The sequence below is a fragment of the Gopherus evgoodei genome, chromosome 2, assembly GCF_007399415.2.
Source record: "Gopherus evgoodei ecotype Sinaloan lineage chromosome 2, rGopEvg1_v1.p, whole genome shotgun sequence".
Classification (NCBI taxonomy): domain Eukaryota; kingdom Metazoa; phylum Chordata; order Testudines; family Testudinidae; genus Gopherus; species Gopherus evgoodei.
Window position 1 is genome coordinate 209,913,422 of NC_044323.1, and position 20,434 is coordinate 209,933,855.

General features: G+C 41.2%; 1 protein-coding gene across 2 annotated transcripts in view; it reads right to left on the reverse strand.

The window, feature by feature from the left end:
- Positions 1-2,146: 2,146 nt before the first annotated feature.
- Positions 2,147-20,434, reverse strand: part of TGIF1 (TGFB induced factor homeobox 1) — a 72,770-nt gene continuing 54,482 nt past the window's right edge. The window contains exons 1-3 of one of the 2 annotated variants that reach the window (XM_030552828.1): positions 12,311-13,334; positions 4,712-4,938; positions 2,147-3,165 (exon numbers count right to left, since the gene is read on the reverse strand). In XM_030552828.1, the coding sequence (XP_030408688.1) occupies positions 2,599-3,165; positions 4,712-4,938; positions 12,311-12,326 (810 nt within the window). In that variant the 5' untranslated portion in view covers positions 12,327-13,334 and the 3' untranslated portion in view covers positions 2,147-2,598. Of the gene's footprint in view, positions 3,166-4,711; positions 4,939-12,310; positions 13,335-20,434 lie in introns of those variants that run through there. The other variant, XM_030552830.1, reaches the window with a different exon arrangement.

Here is a 20,434-nt window from a genome sequence, read left to right on the forward strand (position 1 = left end):
GACCCTCAAGTAGGAGTATAGAGGATATTTTACCTCTATATTTGGCACCAGTGCAACCACTACTGTAATACTGTGTCCAGTTTTGGTGCCCACACTTCAAGAAGGATGTTGATAAATTGGAGAGGGTTCAGAGAAAACCACGAGAATGGTTAAAGGATTAGACAACATGCCTTATAGAGATATATAAACACAAAGAGCTCAATCTATCTTAACAAAGAGAAGGTTAAGGAGTGACTTGATTACAATCTGTAAGTACCTACACAGGGAACAAATATTTAAATGGACTTGTCGATCTAGCAGAGAAATGGTGGGGTGTTGTAGACAAATTCAGACTGGACATAAAAGAGAGGATAATTAACCATTGGAACAATTTACCAAGTGTCGTGGTGGAATCTCCATCGCTGACTATTTTGAAATCAAGATTGGATGTTTTCCCAAAAGATACGTCCTAGAAATTATTTCAGGGAAGTTCTATGACCTATGCTATACAGGAGGTCAGACTACATGATCACTCCTCTGACCTTACAATCTATGATCAGATTTTTCCTTCTGAGAGTCAACCTCACACTTATGAAGAAATACCCTTATGATATATATTTACAGGTAGTTATAAAACTGGACTTAAACATTTTGCAAAGTTATTCCAATAAAAACAGCACAAAGGAGATAGAACTGTGTCTAGACAGGTTCGGAAACAACAACAGTGTAGAAAGTTTCTGAACCTGAAAATGCTGTTATGTGAAAACAAGGTACATTCTCCCTGGTGCATACAGCTATGTCTGCCTATGCTCAAAGTTACAAGTTTTACCTATATACAAAATACTTCTATTTTCCTTCAAACATAGTATTTTCTAAACATACAACATATGAGATGACCTTGGGGTGTCATATTTGCAACCAAAAGAATTGCCTCGTCATTGAATTTGTTTTTAAAAAGTGCAGCACATGTAACCCCTAATATGGAAGTGAATGGAGAGCAAGAGATGGGCAGAATAAATAAAGTTAAAGCAGCAATGAAGTTCAAAGCTTTCAAGAGTTCCAGACTTCCAGCCAAAGAACACTCAGGAGGATAGAGACATGACTACTATCTCCAAAAGATTAAAGTCCACTGCAAAGCACTAAAAGAAAAACAAATTGGTTTTAGTTATATAAAGATTTCCTCAATGACCCTCCCCTTGAAATCCCCCAAAACACAGTAGAATTATTAGGGAACTGATTTTTCAGGGTAAGGATGGTTAGTTTTTTCACTGGAGGACTGGAGTTGGGCAGGAACATTCAAATAGACTGAAATCCAAGCTGCAAATTTTAAGGTACATTTTTTTAGAAACAGGTAAGTGGTTTGGAAGCTTAAGTCCCATTTTCAGAAGTGACTTTGAATGCATTTTCAAAGACATTTAGGCACCTTGTATGATTTTACAAAGGATCCTAAATTCCTCACTCATTTAGTAGCTTTTTTAAATTCCACTAGGCACCTAAGCAGAAAGGTGCCTCAACACTTCTGAAAATCTGGCCTTTAGGAGTCCAAGTCTCTTTTTGAAAATTTTATCCCTCGTCTCTCTTCCAGGCTGGGAAAACTGCATGTCAGATTTCAACTTATTGTGATACCTGACAAAACAGCTAAACCAACCCCCTGATATTACTAGTGTAAGAAAAGAAGCAGGAAAATAATTCTGAGGCCATCTCCATACATCACAAAAGACCAATGAAGAGCACAAAGGCAACTAGTCTACTCTTTTCAGTTCACCTTCAAGAGAATGTTCTCCGCAGAGCTGTCACGTACATCAACTCAGCAATATTTAAGGAATGAGGCTGGGATTTTTAAAGGATTTTTAAGGCAGAGAGGTGCCCAAATCTCACTGAAAGTCAGTGGGAGTTGGGCACATAGCTCCCTTTGGTTCCTTTGAAAACTCAGCCCAAGAGGACACTGTCAGGTAGCTCTGGTCCACATCATCCCTGTAAATGTCCTTTTTACAACAACTTCGTAATTTTCTTGTGCAGGTCTCTGATCGACACAGAGAGAAGGCATTATTTTCAAGCTCATGCTGGCTTCTTTCTATTTAAGTTATATTTGGAGCATAACTTGGTGTCTCCTATGACGCTTCTGTTCAACAAAACACACTGTGTGCATCCGTTTTTAAAGAAAATATTTTATTATATCGTGGAAAAAAAGCATAATCATTCAGGTTCATATTGTTAAAAAAAAACTGAACATTTGTTTTAGACAGCATGTTGGTATATTCTGTTCCACACGGGAATGATAAGAAGTCTACATCATTACTAGATATTGCACAGTCTGAAAGAAACAAAAACAAAAATCACATGATCTTGGGAACCATCTCACATTATGAAAAACCTACTAAGAAACATAAGAACAAAACAAACAAACAAAAACACCCTTTGTTTCTACAGTAGCTTTAAGTTTATAATTCTTGGAATGACCATATTTCACTGAAGACCACCTCAGTGACAGGAAGCTTCATTTCAGCAATTCCTTGTGCAAATAAGATTAATAATAAAAAATGCAGTTAGTCTTTTGATATCACATGGGCAGCAATAATCACATATTTGTTAAATTCCTGCCTGAAAAAAAAGGGGGGATTAGGCCATAAGTTTTGCCTGCAACTCCATCTCTGCTGCCCTTTTGAGTGCAACGTCCACCAGAAGCTGAAATCCACTAAAATCTTGGTTGAGGTCTGGTGGAGTAGGAGGAGGAGTGTTAAAAAGGCCACTTTGTGCATTTGTACCAGGTCCTAGTTTAGAAGCATCCTCGTGGTATTCAAGAGGGTTGTCTGTGAATCTGCTAGCTGATGTCTGCTGCAGGTCGGTGGTCGGGCCTACACCAGCTGGCTGGCACAAAAGGAAAGGGGCATCTTTCAATGCAGTTACAGTGGTATGGCAAATCACTGAAGGTCGAGCCAAAACAGATCCTGGGGAAGAAGGTTTAGAAGAGACAGCCTTGTTTAGTCCTGTGGTACCAGAAAGAAATGAGTTCTCTTCCAACAGTGGAATGTAGTTTTTTGTGCTTGTGGAAGACTCCACTGGGCTGCCTTCAGAAATCTTGGTCCCTCCTCTTCGTGAGATAGTGAATTGATTTGGATCCTTGCCATCCTTCCTCAGCATGTCAGGTAAAAGCCTGCGGCGTGCATTGATAAACCAGTTGCAGACCTGGGAACATAATGATATCTTAATTTCTACCTTCATTCACTTCCGCACTACATGCCATTAGAGTCTTTCAGTTAGATTAATGAATCCCTCCAAGCAGTTTCCTTAACTCTACAACAAAAGAGACTGATCAACAAGTTCTGACACACCTAGTAAAAACCTCTCTTCTTTCTTCTTCCCCAAAACTCTCTCTCCATTGCAAAAAAAAGACTGCTAGCCTGAAGTGAAAGGTTCAGCTTTTAACTCTGAACATATATTAACCTATTACCTATTGTTCTCTGCATTTAGGTTAATTAACAACAGGAAAACCTTTTCTCTCTGAAAAGAGCCACTCCTCCCACAAACAGTTACTGATTTTTCCTGCTCAACTGACTGTGTCAACAGACATAACATGAATTACCTCATTAAAATGCATCCTTGTTTAAATATCAAGCCAGTTTCCTGGGCAATAACAGATGACTTAACGTCTTTTTTAAAAAAAAGTATTTCTATATAAAGTAGTTTTTCCTTATGATGTTATTAAAGAAATTTTACTTTACTAATTGCACCATTTATATCAAAACACTGATCTATAAAGATAAAAAAATTAAATTTACCACTAATAGTAATACTTTGCAATCCTATATGCCTTCCATCCAAAGATTTTAAAATATACAAACATTCATGCACTAAGGGCTTGTCTACACTATCACTTTTGTTGGTATAACTTACGTCGCTCAGGGCTGTGAAAAACAGCCGCCTGCGTGATGTAAGTTACACTGACAGAAGCACCAGTGTGGACAGCGCTCTGTTGGCAGGAGAGCAGCTACAGAAGTGATTTTACAGCAGTGCAATTGCCTCAGTACAGCTGTGCCACTGTAAACTCGCTAGTGTAGACAAGCCCTAAAGTGTCTCAGCTTTCCTGTGAGGTTACCCATACTACAACGGAGGAAAGAGAGGCACAGAAAGGCTAAGTGCCATGCCCAGAGTCACACATGTTTCAGTGGCAGAGTCTAGAACAAAATCCAAATCTTCTGACTCGCCATTCCCAAATAAGGGCTTCATCCTGCAAACATTCATGCATATGAATAGCTTTACTCATGTGACTTGTCCCACTGACTTTATGAATCATGAAGACTCATATAAATAAAAGTTACATATACTCAAGTGTTTGTAGGATTAGGCCCAAAGTCACCATTTTAATAGTGTAAAGAAAATTATACTGTTAATACATGTGCTTATCACCCTGATCACTCTGCTTACATGCAAAGATTAATGCACATGCTTAACTTTGGAAGTCACTTTAGCCACAATGTGCAAAATTAAGCATGTGCATAAGACATTACAGTATCAGGGACATCATCTGTAAGCTTATGTTTGTACACTACCTAGAACAACAGGGTCCTAATCCTAGTCAGTGCCTTTGGGTGCTACCACAACACAAACAATAACAACACATACAGAAAATTACATCTGCAGTATGAACCTTTTTAGAGAGACTAGAAAGTAGGTAACTTCAGATGCGAAAACAAAGGCTCATTTTTATTTTAATTGGAGCTTTTAAAAATACCTGTAGTGTAGAAAGGTGTGTTTGTCGGGACAATAGTGCTTTTTCTTGCTCTGATGGATAGGCATTGTATCGGTGCTCATACAGCCAGTTCCGAAGAATCTGCACTGACTCCTTGGGCAGGTTACCACGTCTCCTCCGTTTGCCTGAGGCAGTGGAAGAGGAAAGATCCAGTGGAACATCCATGGTGTCATCATCCTCTGTCTCACTGCCAGATATTGCAGCTACACCTACAGCAATAAAAAGGTGAGAATAGTCACTTCAGTTCAATACTTCTTATTTATAGCATTTCACTTCAACACTTTTCTATCTCTCTCCCTCTCTATATATGCTTCCTAATGTAAATATACTGTATATAATTATATAGAGAAATATATACATTTTTTTTAATTTATGAAGCATTAACAAGTGGACAATTCCTTGCCAGCTCAGATGTTGTGAGCCTTTATTGTGAGTCAAACCAGGCCTCATGTTTAGAGGATGTGTACTGTAACAAAAGTAGCACCAACTACCTATTCCTAGGGGATACTTCTCCACACAACCTCATTTACTGGTTCCCTTAGCAACCTTTTATTTGGTCATATGCAGTAAGTAACTTCCATCTGATGCCAATATCATGCCAAATGTTGGTCAGCAAAAGGTGCTACAGTGGTATGCCTCCAACAATCTTTTTTCTTCAAGGCTGTTTCATGGCTAGGCAAAAAGCCAATAGACAAGAATTTCAAAACATACACCCAACCTAGACCTTGGCTGTATTGAATTACAATTTAACACGGTGGTGCGTCTCCTTCTGATTAAAGATAGCTTTATCGGTTTAAAATTTTAACAGCACTTTCCAGAACTACTAATAAAAAATGAATGGCAGAGGAAAAGAACAGAAAGCAAGTTGTGGCTGGTTCTTCAAAAGTGACACAAAATTCACTCACTGAGGAAAAAGTGTACAGCAAGGTAACAGTACCTAAATAGTGCCACACAGTAGTATAGATTTGCTATTATTTATTTTTCTGGAGAACATGCCACACTTCAACTTTGCCCTGATTACTTATGCTTAGAACCTTATAGTTTTCCTCACACTTCAAGTATTCAGATTTTGAGTTATGTTTACTGCAAGAACTCTAGATTTACAGTTTTACTGCACATTTTTCTCCCATAGAGAAGGAATTTATTTCAATCTCATTTAGACATTGTCTTCTGTAATTAATTCAGTAAACCATATTATTAATAATTTGGAACTACAATATGTAAACAATCAAATAGATACTTCATATTCTGTGGCTGAACAACAGTCTGCAATTCCACTCTTCAGCAAAGTGTACAGTGTGACTGAGGAAACAAAACAAATAGCACTGAAATCCATAAAGGAAACTTTGCTTTGGCTTTAAGTACTTTAATTCCACCAGAAATTTTAGGAATCTTACAAACCATATATAAATCTAAATCACAGATACCACTAGATTCAATTAGCACAGTTCAGAAGCTTTTCTGATTCACAATAGGTTTGTTTTCCAAAGCATTTTCTAGAAATGACAAAAGGAAAATGAGGCCCTAAATCACTTTTAAGTTAGTTTGAACATCCATTTTATTTAAAAAAGAAAGGAAACTTGCATATTTATAAAAGCAAGCAAAGTTAAAAACCAGGCAGAAAGGCTTCATATGGGCAGAACTTAAACTAAATTGATGTCAGACCCAAAAGAGAGAGAACTAATTGTGAGTTTTTGCATAGTAGTTTCACAGATACCTATGAAATGCACATAGGTGTGATGGAGTTGAGCATTTGATAAGTTTTGCCTTATCTCTATTCATGAACAAATCACAGCATTCTTGAATTTGTCATTTGCAATTATTCAGATTTATCCAGGGAATTTTTTGTTAATACTCTGTGAATATTCACAATTCAGTCTGTGGTGGTTACTTAAGTAATTTGTGTGGTATTGTTTCTGTTCCCTGGATGGATGATTTATGTAACTAACCAACACTCTGAATGTTACAGTTGAATATCCAATTCATACTATGATGATTAGTTACATAAGTTATCCAGTCAGGGTACAAAAACAATGACATGCAATTTAAATAACCAACTCAAGGTAAATTCTGAATTGTATATTTGATTTAGTTCTTAGTGCATGTATGTGGTATTTTAATGTGGGGGAAAAAAATCTACCAAGACCCTAACAGCTTCACATTACAATATTATTTTGCTTGAAAAGTAAGTTATGATGGCTCTACGCAGCAGCTCACTAACTGTAAAGTAGACGTATGACTAGCTGAAACTAGTTTACAGAATTCAGAGAAAGCTATAGCATAATCCCATGGTTTAAAGTTGAAGCTAGACAAATTCAGACTGTAAATAAGGTGTTTTTAAATGTCTAATAACAGTGAGAGTATTAACCAATGGAGCAATTTACCAAGGGTTGTGGTGGATTCTCCATCCCTGACAATTTTTAAATCAAGATTGGATGCTTTTCTAAAAGATCTGATCTCGGAATTATTTTGGGGAAAGTTTTATGGCCTGTGCTATTCAGAAGGTCTGACTTGGAATCTATGAATTTATCTAATGTTCCAAACATTTCCGTTTTTGCTTGTGGTAGATTAAAAACGTTGCCGCGCTGATTTTTTAAAAGAGGATAATAAAATGTTAGGCTACAGAGACAGTTATCAAAACAGAGACCTTGGGAGCCAGGAAAAGAAGGAGCTGAAGGCACACCAATGGTGCAAAGCAGGAACCAAAGAGATGCAATCACTGTGCCTACTCAGAGGAATAAATTTACATTCATAAGTGCAGTTATATAGAAATCATCTGAGATTAAACTCTCAAGGTTTAGTAAACATTCCATGCTAAAACTTCTTTCAAAACAGTAAGACCAGAGTTCTGCTTTGATAACAAAGATTTCGTTTTGGAACTGCTGCTCTTTACCCGCTGCTAAAATTTGACATAAAAATTTATTCAAAAAACCCCACCAAAAATATTTGTTGAAAATGTAATCTTTCTGAGATCACATTTCTTTTTTCAAAAATTAATCAAATAAAATTGTCCTTCACAACTGTAAGTTTCCTAACTGTAATGCAGTAATAAAAAAAATAAATGAAAACACTGGAGTCTGCCCTTTGATCTGCTTACTTAGTGTGAGACATGTTTCCTCAATTTTATGACACAAAACAGGTTTGGGTTAAACAGGAACAAACGGCATTGCAGTTTCTCATTTAAATAAAAGAGCACCAGACCTCTGAACCCTTAACAAACATCTCCAACGGCATGTGCAGAAGCTGTAGCAACAGGAAGTTAAGGCTGTAGATCTCATACAATCTCAGCTGATACTCTGAGAGCAGAAGCCACGTTGTTGCTGTCAAAACCTGTGTTTTCATTAGAACATTCGTGCTGATTGCAACTCAGCTTTGTTTTTTCTTTTTGTTAGTAATCAGACTATATGCTGTTGGTTTCCTTTTTAGTAGGGCACAGTTGAAAGGCTTCCCACCTAAGCTCCATGTCTGAACCATTTACTCTTATTTGCACCCCAGAGTAAGGGCTTGTCTACATGCAGAATACCTCCATCTTATTTTAAGTTGTGATTTTAAAACTAATTCTGTTATACTTGTATCAAAGCCTTTGTGGACACTTATTTCTGTTTAAATCAGGCTTTTACAAGTTAGCTTCAGTTGATTATATATTTAAACTGAAATAAGCCACTCTTAAACTGATGCAAGAATGTCTACAGAGTGTTTCGCACTACTTAAGCTGAACTGGTGCACAGTTTGTATGTAAACAGGGCCTAAGACACAAGAAGTGATCCTGTCTCTAACTCTGTCAGCTTTACTCAGATAAGCAGTCCTTATTCATACAAAAATAGTTTCACTGATTTCAGCGAGGACTACTCCTAAAGGTTGTAGGATCGGCAGGCCCCCTTCTTTTATATAATGTGAATTGATTTACCTGCACCCAGCTTCTAGTCTGGCAGCATGTAGAGAATTTAACATACTGTGTTACATCACATCACAGGACAAAGAGTTCCTCAGTCCTTTTCTTGTTCACTGCTAGGGAGATCATGCCTTAAACACTGCATAAAATTCTGAGCACCTCAATACCTGGATGATACTAAATAACGGGAAAGAATTCAGTTAAAGCTTCCCGGCTTAAAGGGCTGGAGGGACAAATCTGATGAAGAAAAAAATAATTATGTGCATAGTTTTTCAAAATGATAACTAAAGTTAATATGGAAAAAACTATCAGTACTTATTAGGTATGAACACCAAGAAGGAGAAAGAATTATTTGGGATAGATTGGGGCCTTAACTAGGAGAAATGGAATGAAGTTAAGCAAATTAAAATTTGGGCTGAATATCAGGAAAAAATGTCCTATTGTATTGTAGCAGAGCTTCTCAAGATAACTAGTAGAAACCAATTGTTTGAATCACTTGAAACTGAATGAGTATACTGCAAGGCAGTCTCCTTTGGCAGAAGGAATAGATTAGATCACCTCATGGATAATCTAGCTCCATTTTTATGTTTCTGTGAATTTCTTTGGTTGGGTTTTATATGTCTATATCTAGATAATATTTCCAATCTAAAAAGCCCCCAATCTTCCTGTAACTGACTTCACTAGGACCACACATAGTCATATACATAATCTTCAACAGGGCTATATCTTTGCAGGACTGAAGGCTACAAGTGTAATCTATAGGGCTAGCCTACCTTCTTATGTATCTTCTCTTATGGGTTTATTTGTTTTATCATAATAGGATTATAAAATTGTATTAAGAATATTTTTGGCTGTAATGCAAGGCCACATCCTGTATGCTGGGCTAATGCAAGTTACCATACATATGTTTGACTGTTAGCCTAGAGAGGTGATGATTATATATATAAGTATATATGTATGTAGGTGAACTTTAACGTAGATAAGTGAGGATGGTTAAAAGCAAGATAGTATAAGTAGGGGCAAGCTAAGTTCATATAGTTTTCAAACTTAGCAGGTACACCACAAAGAACACAGAAATGACTGGCTAGGTCAGAAATAACAGATAGTATGAATATGTCATTAATATGTACAAACATACCAGCCTATAGATGAAAGTGCACCCTGATATTTTTTGTGGGTGAGGAAATTAAGTTTGGACATGGACGGAGGGCACATGAGAAAGCTGCAGTGTGACTGCTATAAGAGCTACATTCATTATTATTATTTAGGAAATAAACTTTTGCCATCCATGGAAGAGGTTTCAGAGATTTAACTTAAGATATACCAATTTGGAAAGGAACTTTAGTTAAAGGTTTGTGAATTTTTTTTTTAAAATAATCAGGTTAAATAGTATCGATAATTAACCAGATCAGACACAGGAGCTATGGGATGTGTAAGGGAATTTTCCATAGCAGATAATTAGAAAAGTTTTCCTTTTCCTTTAAATGTGATTTTACAACTGGAAGGAACCAGTTTTCTTTCCTCTGCATTGCTTGAGATTTACTGGTTCCACAAAGTAAGCTAACTTGGCTGTACTATAGAAAACAAATGAAATCTGAAATCAGGTCATGCTCTGAAACTGAAGTATCAAAATACAGGCTACAAATGCAAACTGCAAGCCCAACCTTTAATTAAAAAGGAAACAACAAAAATCATTGTCCTAACTTCTTTGAAAAGTTTCTTTGCATCTGTGAGCTTCTTCTCACTTCCTAATTTCTGCCACATAAACTCTCAAGCAATGGTTTTCTGTCTCAAAGGTTTGCCTTCCAATATGCTGCCTTTCATTGTTTCAGTGCAGAACTCCCAAATCACAAGGCAGATTACACACAGAGAGAAATACATAGGCAGAGAAGGTAACCTCCTCAGCATTTTTCACACATATTTAGTTTGGGGGCGATGACAATAAGAGTTGGAAGTGCGTGAAGTTGGTATTTAGACAATCAGTAGCTTGCCCTCCGGGAGAGGAATCTGAACAATGGAAGCAGCAGCAGCAGACAGGAAACCAACTCATCACCACTACTGTGCAAATAGAGAGCACAGGAATGTTCTAAAATAACTAGTCTAAATAATTCAATAAAACCATATACCTCCAGTAACCTTAACAATCTGAACAAATCTACAAAAATGGGAAAATCTAGAGTCAAGGCTGTAACTGTCTGTCTCTAGGTACAGAGGGCAGGGCTTGGTATGCAACACGTGTTATCTAAAATCACTCCAGTTAGAAGAACACTGAAATATTTGGCGGGGGAGAGAGGGGGTATATAAATACAAAGTTTCGGTTTGAACTCTGAATTCCTTGCTGTTTTGAGAGTGTAAACGGGATCCGCACTGACTTGTCTAAAGTTTGCCTTTGCGGCTAAATTTCCTTTGTGTGTTTTATTTTAAATCAGTATAGTCCAAGATTACTTATGAGAACTACAAACTATATTAGAGCACATCTTTAAATTATACACCAAGAATTCAGAAGGTGCTTAATAGGTTTATAAAAACACATACTCTAATGGCTCCAGGAACATTAACAACGAAGTAGATTTCTGGACCCTTGAACCACAAGAGAGTGTAGTAGGAAAAACAACACTGCTCTAGAGTAGTAAGCATGCGCAGTACTCCTTTTTTAACCCTCACTATTTGGATAATTTAAAGGTCTTTAAATACCAAAAATCCTTAATATACATTACTGATTAGCCACTTGGAGATGGGGAACTGACAAGGAAACAAACATCCGAAAAGATGTTGTTTTTTTAACAGCAGTAACGTTTTAAAAATGTTTTCCAATTCTTTGCAGACACGTTTTAGTTTTCAAGATACTTAGAGGACTACAGATGGAAATATCGACAGTCCCATGATTATAAAGTGTTCAAGTGGTAATTACGTAAGTAACACCAATGAAAAGTTTTTCAAACGTCTTTTTTGCTGCTTCCCCGCCACGTGGTGCGTTAGTTTTTAAATCACTTTACTTTTAGTCTTTTCCAAAAAAAAAAAAGTATTTGATAAAAAGGCAGGAGATAAATCTGCAGATCGATTTTAAAAAGTCTCACTTGAAATTCTCCGACAGCCCCCCACTTTTGTCCCCTTTCCCCATGCTAACTCGCAAACAAAGAGCTCCGCCACCCCGTTGTTCAGACTGCATTGCTCAGAGAGTTGTATTTGGGTTGGGATTTGCTTTTTAAAGTTGTGAAAACAATTCCAGTCCCATCCTTGGGGACTGGACTGGAGAAATTAGAGTGAAGAGAGAGAGGGAGGAGGAAAGAGGGAAGAAAAAGGCTGTTTAAAAAAGCGAAAACAAAACTTTGTTGGGGACAAAGCAGACAGTTGACCGGTTTTTGACAGGGAGCCAAGCAGCATGGAGAGAAAGCAGCGTCCAAACAGCCCCTCATGTTTTGTCTGGAAGTGAAACATTATCAACTGCCATTTCAGACATGAGCTCAACAAGAGGAAAAGGACCAGATTAGAAAGAAAAAAAAGGAGGTTGAGAAGAAAACCGGTTCCACTTTATTTAATAAGCCAAATCAAACTGCAATGAAGTTTAAACCACACGCCTGTTATTTCCATATGGCGAAAGCAACATGCTTTTCACTTTCCCAGCCAGGTTTAGCAACAGCACGCTGAGGAATCACTGTCTCTCTCACACTCACACGCACCCCCCCTACCTTTTTTACTTTTCATCGTGGTCTCGAGCCCCGGACTGCACCAGCTGGCAAGGCTTGCTACCCAACGGGCACCCCACGCACAAATCAAGTCGCCTTTTCTTGCTTGCGGAGCAATCTCCGCTTTGCAACTTGGAAGGCGGGCAGAGGGCTCCCTTCCCAGCCGTGGCTGCTACCCAGGGCGCTTCAATGGGCTGTGTGTTGTGTCACCGCGAGCTGACAGCTTCCTTCTGCCTGGGATGGTTGGTCCGGATTTGGTGCTTTCCCTCTTCTTTCTTTGTTCTTCCCCCCCCCCCCTCCGATGCTGGGCCCCAGCTTGTCAACGTGAGAAAAGGCACCAGGGGGAAAGGTACCCTCCGCCCACCTTTCAGCAATGAGTAAGTGAGAGAGTAACTGAGAGCAATAGAGGCTTTGCCTCCTCCTCCTCCTCCTCCCTGGCTGCGGAGACGGTTGTCAGCGGAGGGGAGGGAGCGGGATACTCTCACACACACAACAGAGCGTGTGATGTGACAGTGCAGGGCAGGCAGAGCCTCTGCGCCTTCTGGTTCCTGCCTTTCTTCCTAGCCAGGCGTTTGATCATTAAACTGGGAAGGGGGAAGGGGAGGAGGATTTTGACAGCTGCCCCTGACTTAGCCTCCTCCTGTTGCTGCCGGATGAGCCACCCACTCCTTAGTGTGAAGAGAATGGAGAAGAAAGAAAAGCAGCGTAGCGCAAGAAAAGAGCGCTTAAAAGATTAGCATAGCATTGAACAAGCCCTGCTCTTCCTCCCCACCCCACGGACCCCCCTCCCCCCAAAAGAAAAAATAACTAAGACGCCCGAAGGCTCTTTGCTCCTTCTGCTCGGGGGTTGTTATGGTTGGAGCCGCCTTGTTCTGATGCGGATGGGCTTGCAGGGCAGTTTCGAAATTGCTGGCACGCCGGAGCCCGAGACACACTGTCATCCTCACATGCTTCCAAACTTCTCAATCACGGCGCGCGCCGCAGCGTGGCGTGCTCGGAGTCAGCGCGCTGCAGTCCCAGCCGGCCCCCAGCTGTGGCTGCCTTGACTGGAAACGGCGCGACGCGCCTTTAGGGGCTCATCCGCTAAATAAGCCAGACCCTTGTCCAACGCGGATCTGGTGGCCTTGGGATTCTTTCTTTCCCACCCACCCCCCTAGTATTTTAGCGAGCACAAAAGCCTCCCTTAATTCGGGTTTGTCAGGTCCACTCGTGTGAGAGAAGATTCTCTCGTGCTGGGGTTATTTTAAGCCGATTTTTAAAGGTTTTTTTTTGGTTTGTTTTCACTTTTTTTGATAGGCTTTGCTGGGCGTTTCAATGAGACATGCTCGCTCGTGGCTTTTTAAAAAACAGCTCGACTCATTCCTCCCTTGTTATCACGTGGTTTCAGCAACAGTTTATTTTGCTGTGAGTCTGACTCTGAGATGAGACATGCTGGAGCTCGAGCTGTTCCTGTCGGGTTCGACCCCCCCCCCCCCCCCGAGGTCTTTCTATTGACTGAAATGGGAGCTGGCTTCAGCTCGTAAAATAAGGAAGACTCTGCTTTCCCGGAGTTCCTTTGTGCTCGTCCTTCATCGGTTCCAAAACTGGATTTTGTTTGATCAGGACAAATGAAAGAATTGACAAAACGTGTGAGGCGCTGAATTCAACGGGCTAATCCTCTGCTTGAACTTTAGCAGGGAAAGCAAACAGGCCCCTGTGCACTCACTCTCAACACCACGTAACAGTGTTTGAATTAAGGAAGGAGCGCTCCCCATAGTTTAGGTTGTAAAAGGAAACCCGGTTTTAAATTACACAATGAAACAGACCAGGAACCATGGCTTTACTTTAGGTCCAGCAGCCTACAGTTAGGTACAAAAGCCCATGCGCGCCTCATGCAGAAAGGGAAGCAATAGTATTATTTTTAAATGTCTTCAAACACCTTGTAGCTGTTTTTTATAGAGTAATTACCCTGCCATTGCTGAAGATAAAAGAGCTGTGACGTTCTGAATGAGGGACATATGTGGAATGGGGAGGGTGGCTTTGGAGCAATTCAGTTAACAAGGCACTAGTGTTTGCTGCTGCCTTCTTAGTGGTTCTCTTTTATGTAACTTAGGGCAATCTGGCAAAGAGATTGGTAGCTCATATCCGGTATGTCTGTGTGAAAGAGACTGAGCAACGAGTGAGTAAGCGAGCGGGGAAGGGCCTTGCGACAGTCAGATATACTGACTCACGGAGGCTTGGGCCAGTGTGTGGCAGTAGGGGAGGAGACAAGCAGTGCAGGCTAGTGCCTGGGTTGGGGAGTGAATGCTGTGTAACTATGAAAGCAGCAACAGAGCGGGTCACCTGTTTGCAGAACCAAAATTGCTATTCAAACTTTCCTGGTGTTACTAGATGGGTTGGGCAGCTTCAGCTTGGGGGAGTGGGAAAGCAGCTTCCTTTCCCACTAGCTGTGTAGATCTTAAGGTTTTTTGTTTTTTTTTTTGGCCACAGGGGGTGGATGGCTTTAAAAAAAATACTAATTGACTAATTTTGTGGCTCAGGTGAGGGAGGTGTAAGTGTGTAGCTAAAATTCAAGATGCTTTATAAGCATTCATGCCTCAGATAGTTATCCCCTTCTAAGAGTGTAAAAGCAAAAGACCCAGTCAAGAGTGGGTATTTTTAACTTGAAATAAAATAACACTACTTCTGAGGCACTGGTGATGACTCATGAGATTTTTTGTTTGATGTTTTCCTGTTCCCAGCTGAGAGATTTGAGTTCATAACTGGGGTTTTGCACATCTTTCCCAGGTAATCCTAAAATATAATTATGAGATCTTCTGGGGGTACATCAACTCATCTAGATAGTTGCCTACTTTTGCAACAGGCTACATAAAAACCACTAGCAAAGTCAGTATCAACTAAAATTTCATATAATTACTACTTTATATTACTGTAGTCTGTATGCTATATATTGAAATGTAAATACAGTATTTATATTCCAGTAGACTATTATTATAATTATGGTAAAAATGAGTCAACATTTTTTCAGTAATAGGGTGCTGTGACACTTGTATTTTTATGTCTGATTTTGTAAGCAAGTAGTATTTGAGGGAGGTAAAAGTTGGGATATGCAAGACCAATTAGACTCTTGAAAGGGGTATGGTAATCTGGAAAGGTTGAGAACCCCTGCTTTAGAAGATGCCACATAACAGCCAGACCTGTTCTCACTCACTAGTTTCTTATTGGCTTTGGAGTTGCTAACATGTTAGTAGTTTAAATATTAATTTGTACATTATGAGTATATGGAAAACAAGTAATGCCATTTGGTGAAAATAAATCAGGGTTGTGTGCCTATCATGGTTACTGAGATGCCCTTGCTTCCTCTTGTTCTAGAAGTTAGAGGGTTGTATATTATTAGTACTACCAGGAGAGGTGCTCTTGGCCACCCAAAACTAAGGGGGAGGAACTAATAGGCTCAGATTACCAGTGATTTCTGAGAAGGAGAAAACAGGGACAGGAGTGGTGGTCAGGGTAAAAATCAGATAACCAGAAGGGACACCAAGCAGAGAACTACTGACAGTGCCTAGTGCTCCTCAGAGCTATCTAAGGAGTCAGTGGATACTGCCCAGAAGAACTCAGCTGGGAGTTGCCAACTTTCTGATTACAGAAAACCGAACACCCTTCCCCCTACCCTAACCCTTCCCTGAGGCCCCAGGCCCCATCCTCTCTCCCTCTGTTGTGGGCTATCCCCACCTTTACTCATTTTCACCCAGTGGGGGCAGTGGGTTAGAGGTTTGGAGTGTGGGAGGGGGGCTCGAGGTTGGGGTATGTGGGGGGGTGAGGGCTCTGAGGTGGGGCAGGTAAGGGCTTTGAGGTGGGAAGGAGTGCAGGGTGGGGACTCTGAGATGGAGTTTGGGTGCAGGAGGAGGTTCTGAGCTGGGGCAGGGAGCTGAGGTTTGGGAGTGGATTCCAAGCTGGTGCAGAGGGCTGGGGTATGTTTGAGAGGGTGAGAGCTCTGGCTGGGGATGCAGGCTCTGGTGTGGGGCTGGGGATTAGGGGTTTGGGGTACAGCAGGGGGCTCTAAGATGGGGCTGAGGAGTTTGGAGTGTGGGGTCTGGGAGGGCATTTGGGTGTGGGAGGGAGCTCAGGGCTGGAGCATGGGAGGGAGTGCAGGCTCTGTGCAGTGCTTACCTTAGGTGGCTCCCAGAAGCAGCCAGTATGTCTCTGTGGGCTCCTAGGCAGAGGCACAGCTAGGTGTTTCTGTGCACTGTGCACTGCCCCTGGCCGCAAGCACTGCCCCCACAGCTCGGGATGGAGGCACTGTCTGGAGCCTCCCTGGCTGCCCCTGAGCCTAGGGGCTGCAGGGATATGCCATCTGCTTCCAGGAGCCATGCGGAGCTGGGCAGGCAGGGAGCCCTGCTGTGCCACTGACTGGACTTTTAGTGATGCTGACCAGAGCAGCCAGGGTCCCTTTTAGACCGGGTGTTCTGGTCGAAAACCGGATGCCTGGCAACTCTAGCTGGGAGGCCTCACTGGAAAAGGGAACAGAAATAAGCTCCACAATCACAATCATCTAGCTTCCTCCTCCTGGTATAATGGATGGCTGTGCTGCTCATTGCTGTAAAGAAACGGTTAATTTAGATCCCATCATTTTGTATGTATAGCTGGGATTATGTTTACCAATGTGCATAATGCAAAGTAATCAACACTGAATTTCATCTGCCATTATGTTGCCCAGTCTCCCAGTTTAGTGAGATTTCTTTATAACGCTTCACAGTCTTCTTTGGGCTTAACTATTTTGAGTAATTCTGTATTGTCTGCAAATTTTGCCACCTCACTGTTTACCCCCTTTTCCAGATCATGTTCATAATATGTTGAGCAGCACGGCTTATAGTATAGATAACTGGGGGACACTGCTATTTACATCTCTCCATTCTGAAAATTGACTGTTTATTCCTACTGTTTGCTTCCTGTCTCTTAACCAGATAGTGATCCAGGAGAGGACCTTCCCTTGTATCCTATGACTGCTTACGAACCTTTTGTGAGAGACCTTGTCAAAGACATTCTGAAAGTCCAAGTAGTCTATATCCACTTGATTACTCTTGTCCACATGTTTGACCGCCTTAAGGAATTAATAGGTTGGTGAGTTATGATTTCCTTTTACAAAAGCCATGTTGACTCTTCCCCAACAAATAGTGTTCATCTGTCTGACAATTCTGTTCTTTACTATAGTTTCAACCAATATACCTGGTACTGAAATTAACCTTACTGATGTGTAATTGTCAAGGTCCCCTCTGGAGCCTTTTTAAAAAATTGGTGTCACATTCACTATCCTCCAGTCAGCTGGTACAGAAGTTGATTTAAATAAGTTACATACCACAATTATAGTTTTGAAATTTCATATTTGTGTGCTGTGATACAGCATGGCCAGAGGGCAGCAGGAGAGGGTTAGAAGGGAGCCTTATTTCCTGTAAGGGGAAGAAAGTTTGCTATAGATTAACTAGAGCACCTGAAGCCAATTAGAGCACTTGCAGTCAGCAGGGCCGGCGCTACCATTTAGGCAGCCTAGGCAATTGCCTAGGGCGCCAGAATAAATGGTGAGTGCCGTTTTGCCGGAGAGGGCGGCAGGCAGCTCCGGTGGAGCTGCTGCAGTGGTGCCTGCGGAGGGTCCGGTGCTCTGTGGCTCCAGTGGAGCTGCCGCAGTCATGCCTGCGGACAGTCGGCTGCTCGCGCGGCTCCAGTGGACCGCCCGCAGGCATCACTGCGGCAGCTCCACCGGAGCCGCGGAGCACCGGATACTCCGAGGCACCACTGCGGCAGCTCCACCGGAGCCGCGGGACCAGCGCACAGGGCAGCAAAATTGCTGTCCGCCTAGGGCGCTCAAACCCCTAGCGCCGGTCCTGGCAGTCAGTCACATGATAAAACCCCCCTGCTTCAATCAGACAGTGTGGAAGTTGGAACAGAAAGGATTGGTGTTGGAGCAGAGAACAGTTTGGAGAAGTGCTGTGGTGGGCTAAGGAGTCCAAGACCCTAGGTAAAGGGGCACCTGGCTAGTACAAAGGGAGGGCAGGAAGCCCCCCCCCCCAAGCTGAAGGGCAGGAGAAGGAAGTAGCCCAGGGGAAGGAACCGTCAGTTCAAATGGTTTACCACTATCTTCAGGGCCCCTGGGCTGGGGCCTGGAGTAGAGGGTGGGCCCAGGTCCCTCCCTCCCTCTCCCCTTCTCTCCTCTAAGACTCTACTGGGGCAGTTAATATTCCAATTCAGGGGCAAGAAATGGTGCCCTGAACCCCACCCCCAAAGAACAGACAGCGTGAGACCCATCATAATAGTGCTGGCAATTTGCCACAGTGTCTTCAAAACTCTTGTGTGGCTAGCATCTGGTCCTGGTGACACATTACTGTTTAAATTTGTTCCAAAATCTCTATTGACACCTGAGTCTGGGACAGTTCCTCAGATTTGTCACCTAAAAAGAATGGCTCAGATGTGGGAATCTCCTTGCATCCCCTGCATTGAAAATAAATACAAGTAATTCATTTAGGCTTCTCTGCCTTGGCTTTATCTTCTTTGAGTGCCTCTTCAGTATTTCAATTATCCAGTGCTCCCAGTGATTGGCAGGCTCTCTGTTTCTGATGTACTTAAACAATTTTACTGGAAGGTGTATGAGTAGTTTAACATTTTTCCTCTGGGTTCTACTTTGCATTTTTCAACCCTGAATTTAATTTGCCAGGGTTTTTCACCTAGCTTATTTAGGTCTCTCTGAAGTTCCTCACAGTCCTCTCGTTCTAAGTAATCCTAAGTAACTTTGCATCATCTGTGAATTACTACTTGCCACTCTTCCAGATCTTTAACGTATTAAATAACAGAAGATCTAGTAAGGAATCTTGATGAAAATTGACCTTTTAATTAAATCCTTCTTTTTTGCTTTCTGGGTTTTAGCCAGTTCTTGATCTGTGAAAATATTTTGCCTCCCTGCCCACCATGACTATTTAGCTTCTGTAGTAGCCTCTTGTGTGGAATCTTGTCAAAGGCTTTTTGGAAGTATACTTTATTTATCAGCCAGTTGTGCACATGGTATTTATTTACATAAAGATTAAAAGCCACATAGATGCCATAGGGGAAGTTTATGAAAAGTAATTTCTCCACTAAAATTCAGATGTGACTTTTTCTTAAAGTGAATTAGGTTTAATCTCATTTAGGATAATGAATTGTACTAGATGGTGGTCATTTTCAGGAATTAAAAAATAAAATGTGGTCAGTGAATTGGATACCTCAGGAAATATGGAACCTATGGTCTCTGGGTCTATATTAGTGACCACTTTTGTCTACTACTGACAAGTCTCTCAGCTGTTTTGTGTTCTGTGTGTAACCTGTTGTTGGTTTTAAATCCACTTTGTATTATAGTGGAACACAGGAGTCTATATCAACACCACAATTTTAACTGGAATCCTTGTTGACAGTTTTTCAGCATAGCTCAAGAATTTGTAGGCAAGCAACAAACACTACAATCTGGTTGATTTAGTGTACCTCCCTCTATGCATTATACCTCATTTGAAAGCTTATGTCTACTTTAAGAGGAGTCATGATGTGGTGCTGTCAAGTGGTAATGTTACCACTTGACATGAGGATAAACAGTGACATAGAATCATAGAACTGGAAGGGACCTTGAGAGGTCATCTAGTCCAGTCCCCTGTGCTCAAGGCAGGGCTAAATATTATCTATACCATCCCTGACAGATGTTTGTTAAACCTGCTCTTAAAAATCCCCAGTGGTGGAGATTCCACAACATCCCTAGATAATTTATTCCAGTGCTTAACCACTCTGACTGTTACAAAGTTTTTCCTTATGTCCAATTTAAACTGCCTTTGCTGCAATTTAAGCCCACTGCTTCTTGTCCTATCCGCAGAGGTTAAGAGGTCTCCTTCCTCCTTGTAACAACCTTTTATGTACTTGAAAACTGTTATGTCCCCTCTGTCTTCTCTTCTCCAGACTAAACAAACCCAATTTTTGTCAGTCTTCCCTATAGCTCATGTTTTCTAGACCTTTAATCATTTTTCAGAGAGGTAGCCGTATTACTCTGTTTCAGTAAAAACAACAAGGAGTCCTTGTGGCACCTTAGAGACTAACAAATTTATTTGGGCATAAGATTTTGTGGGCTATGACCCACTTTAT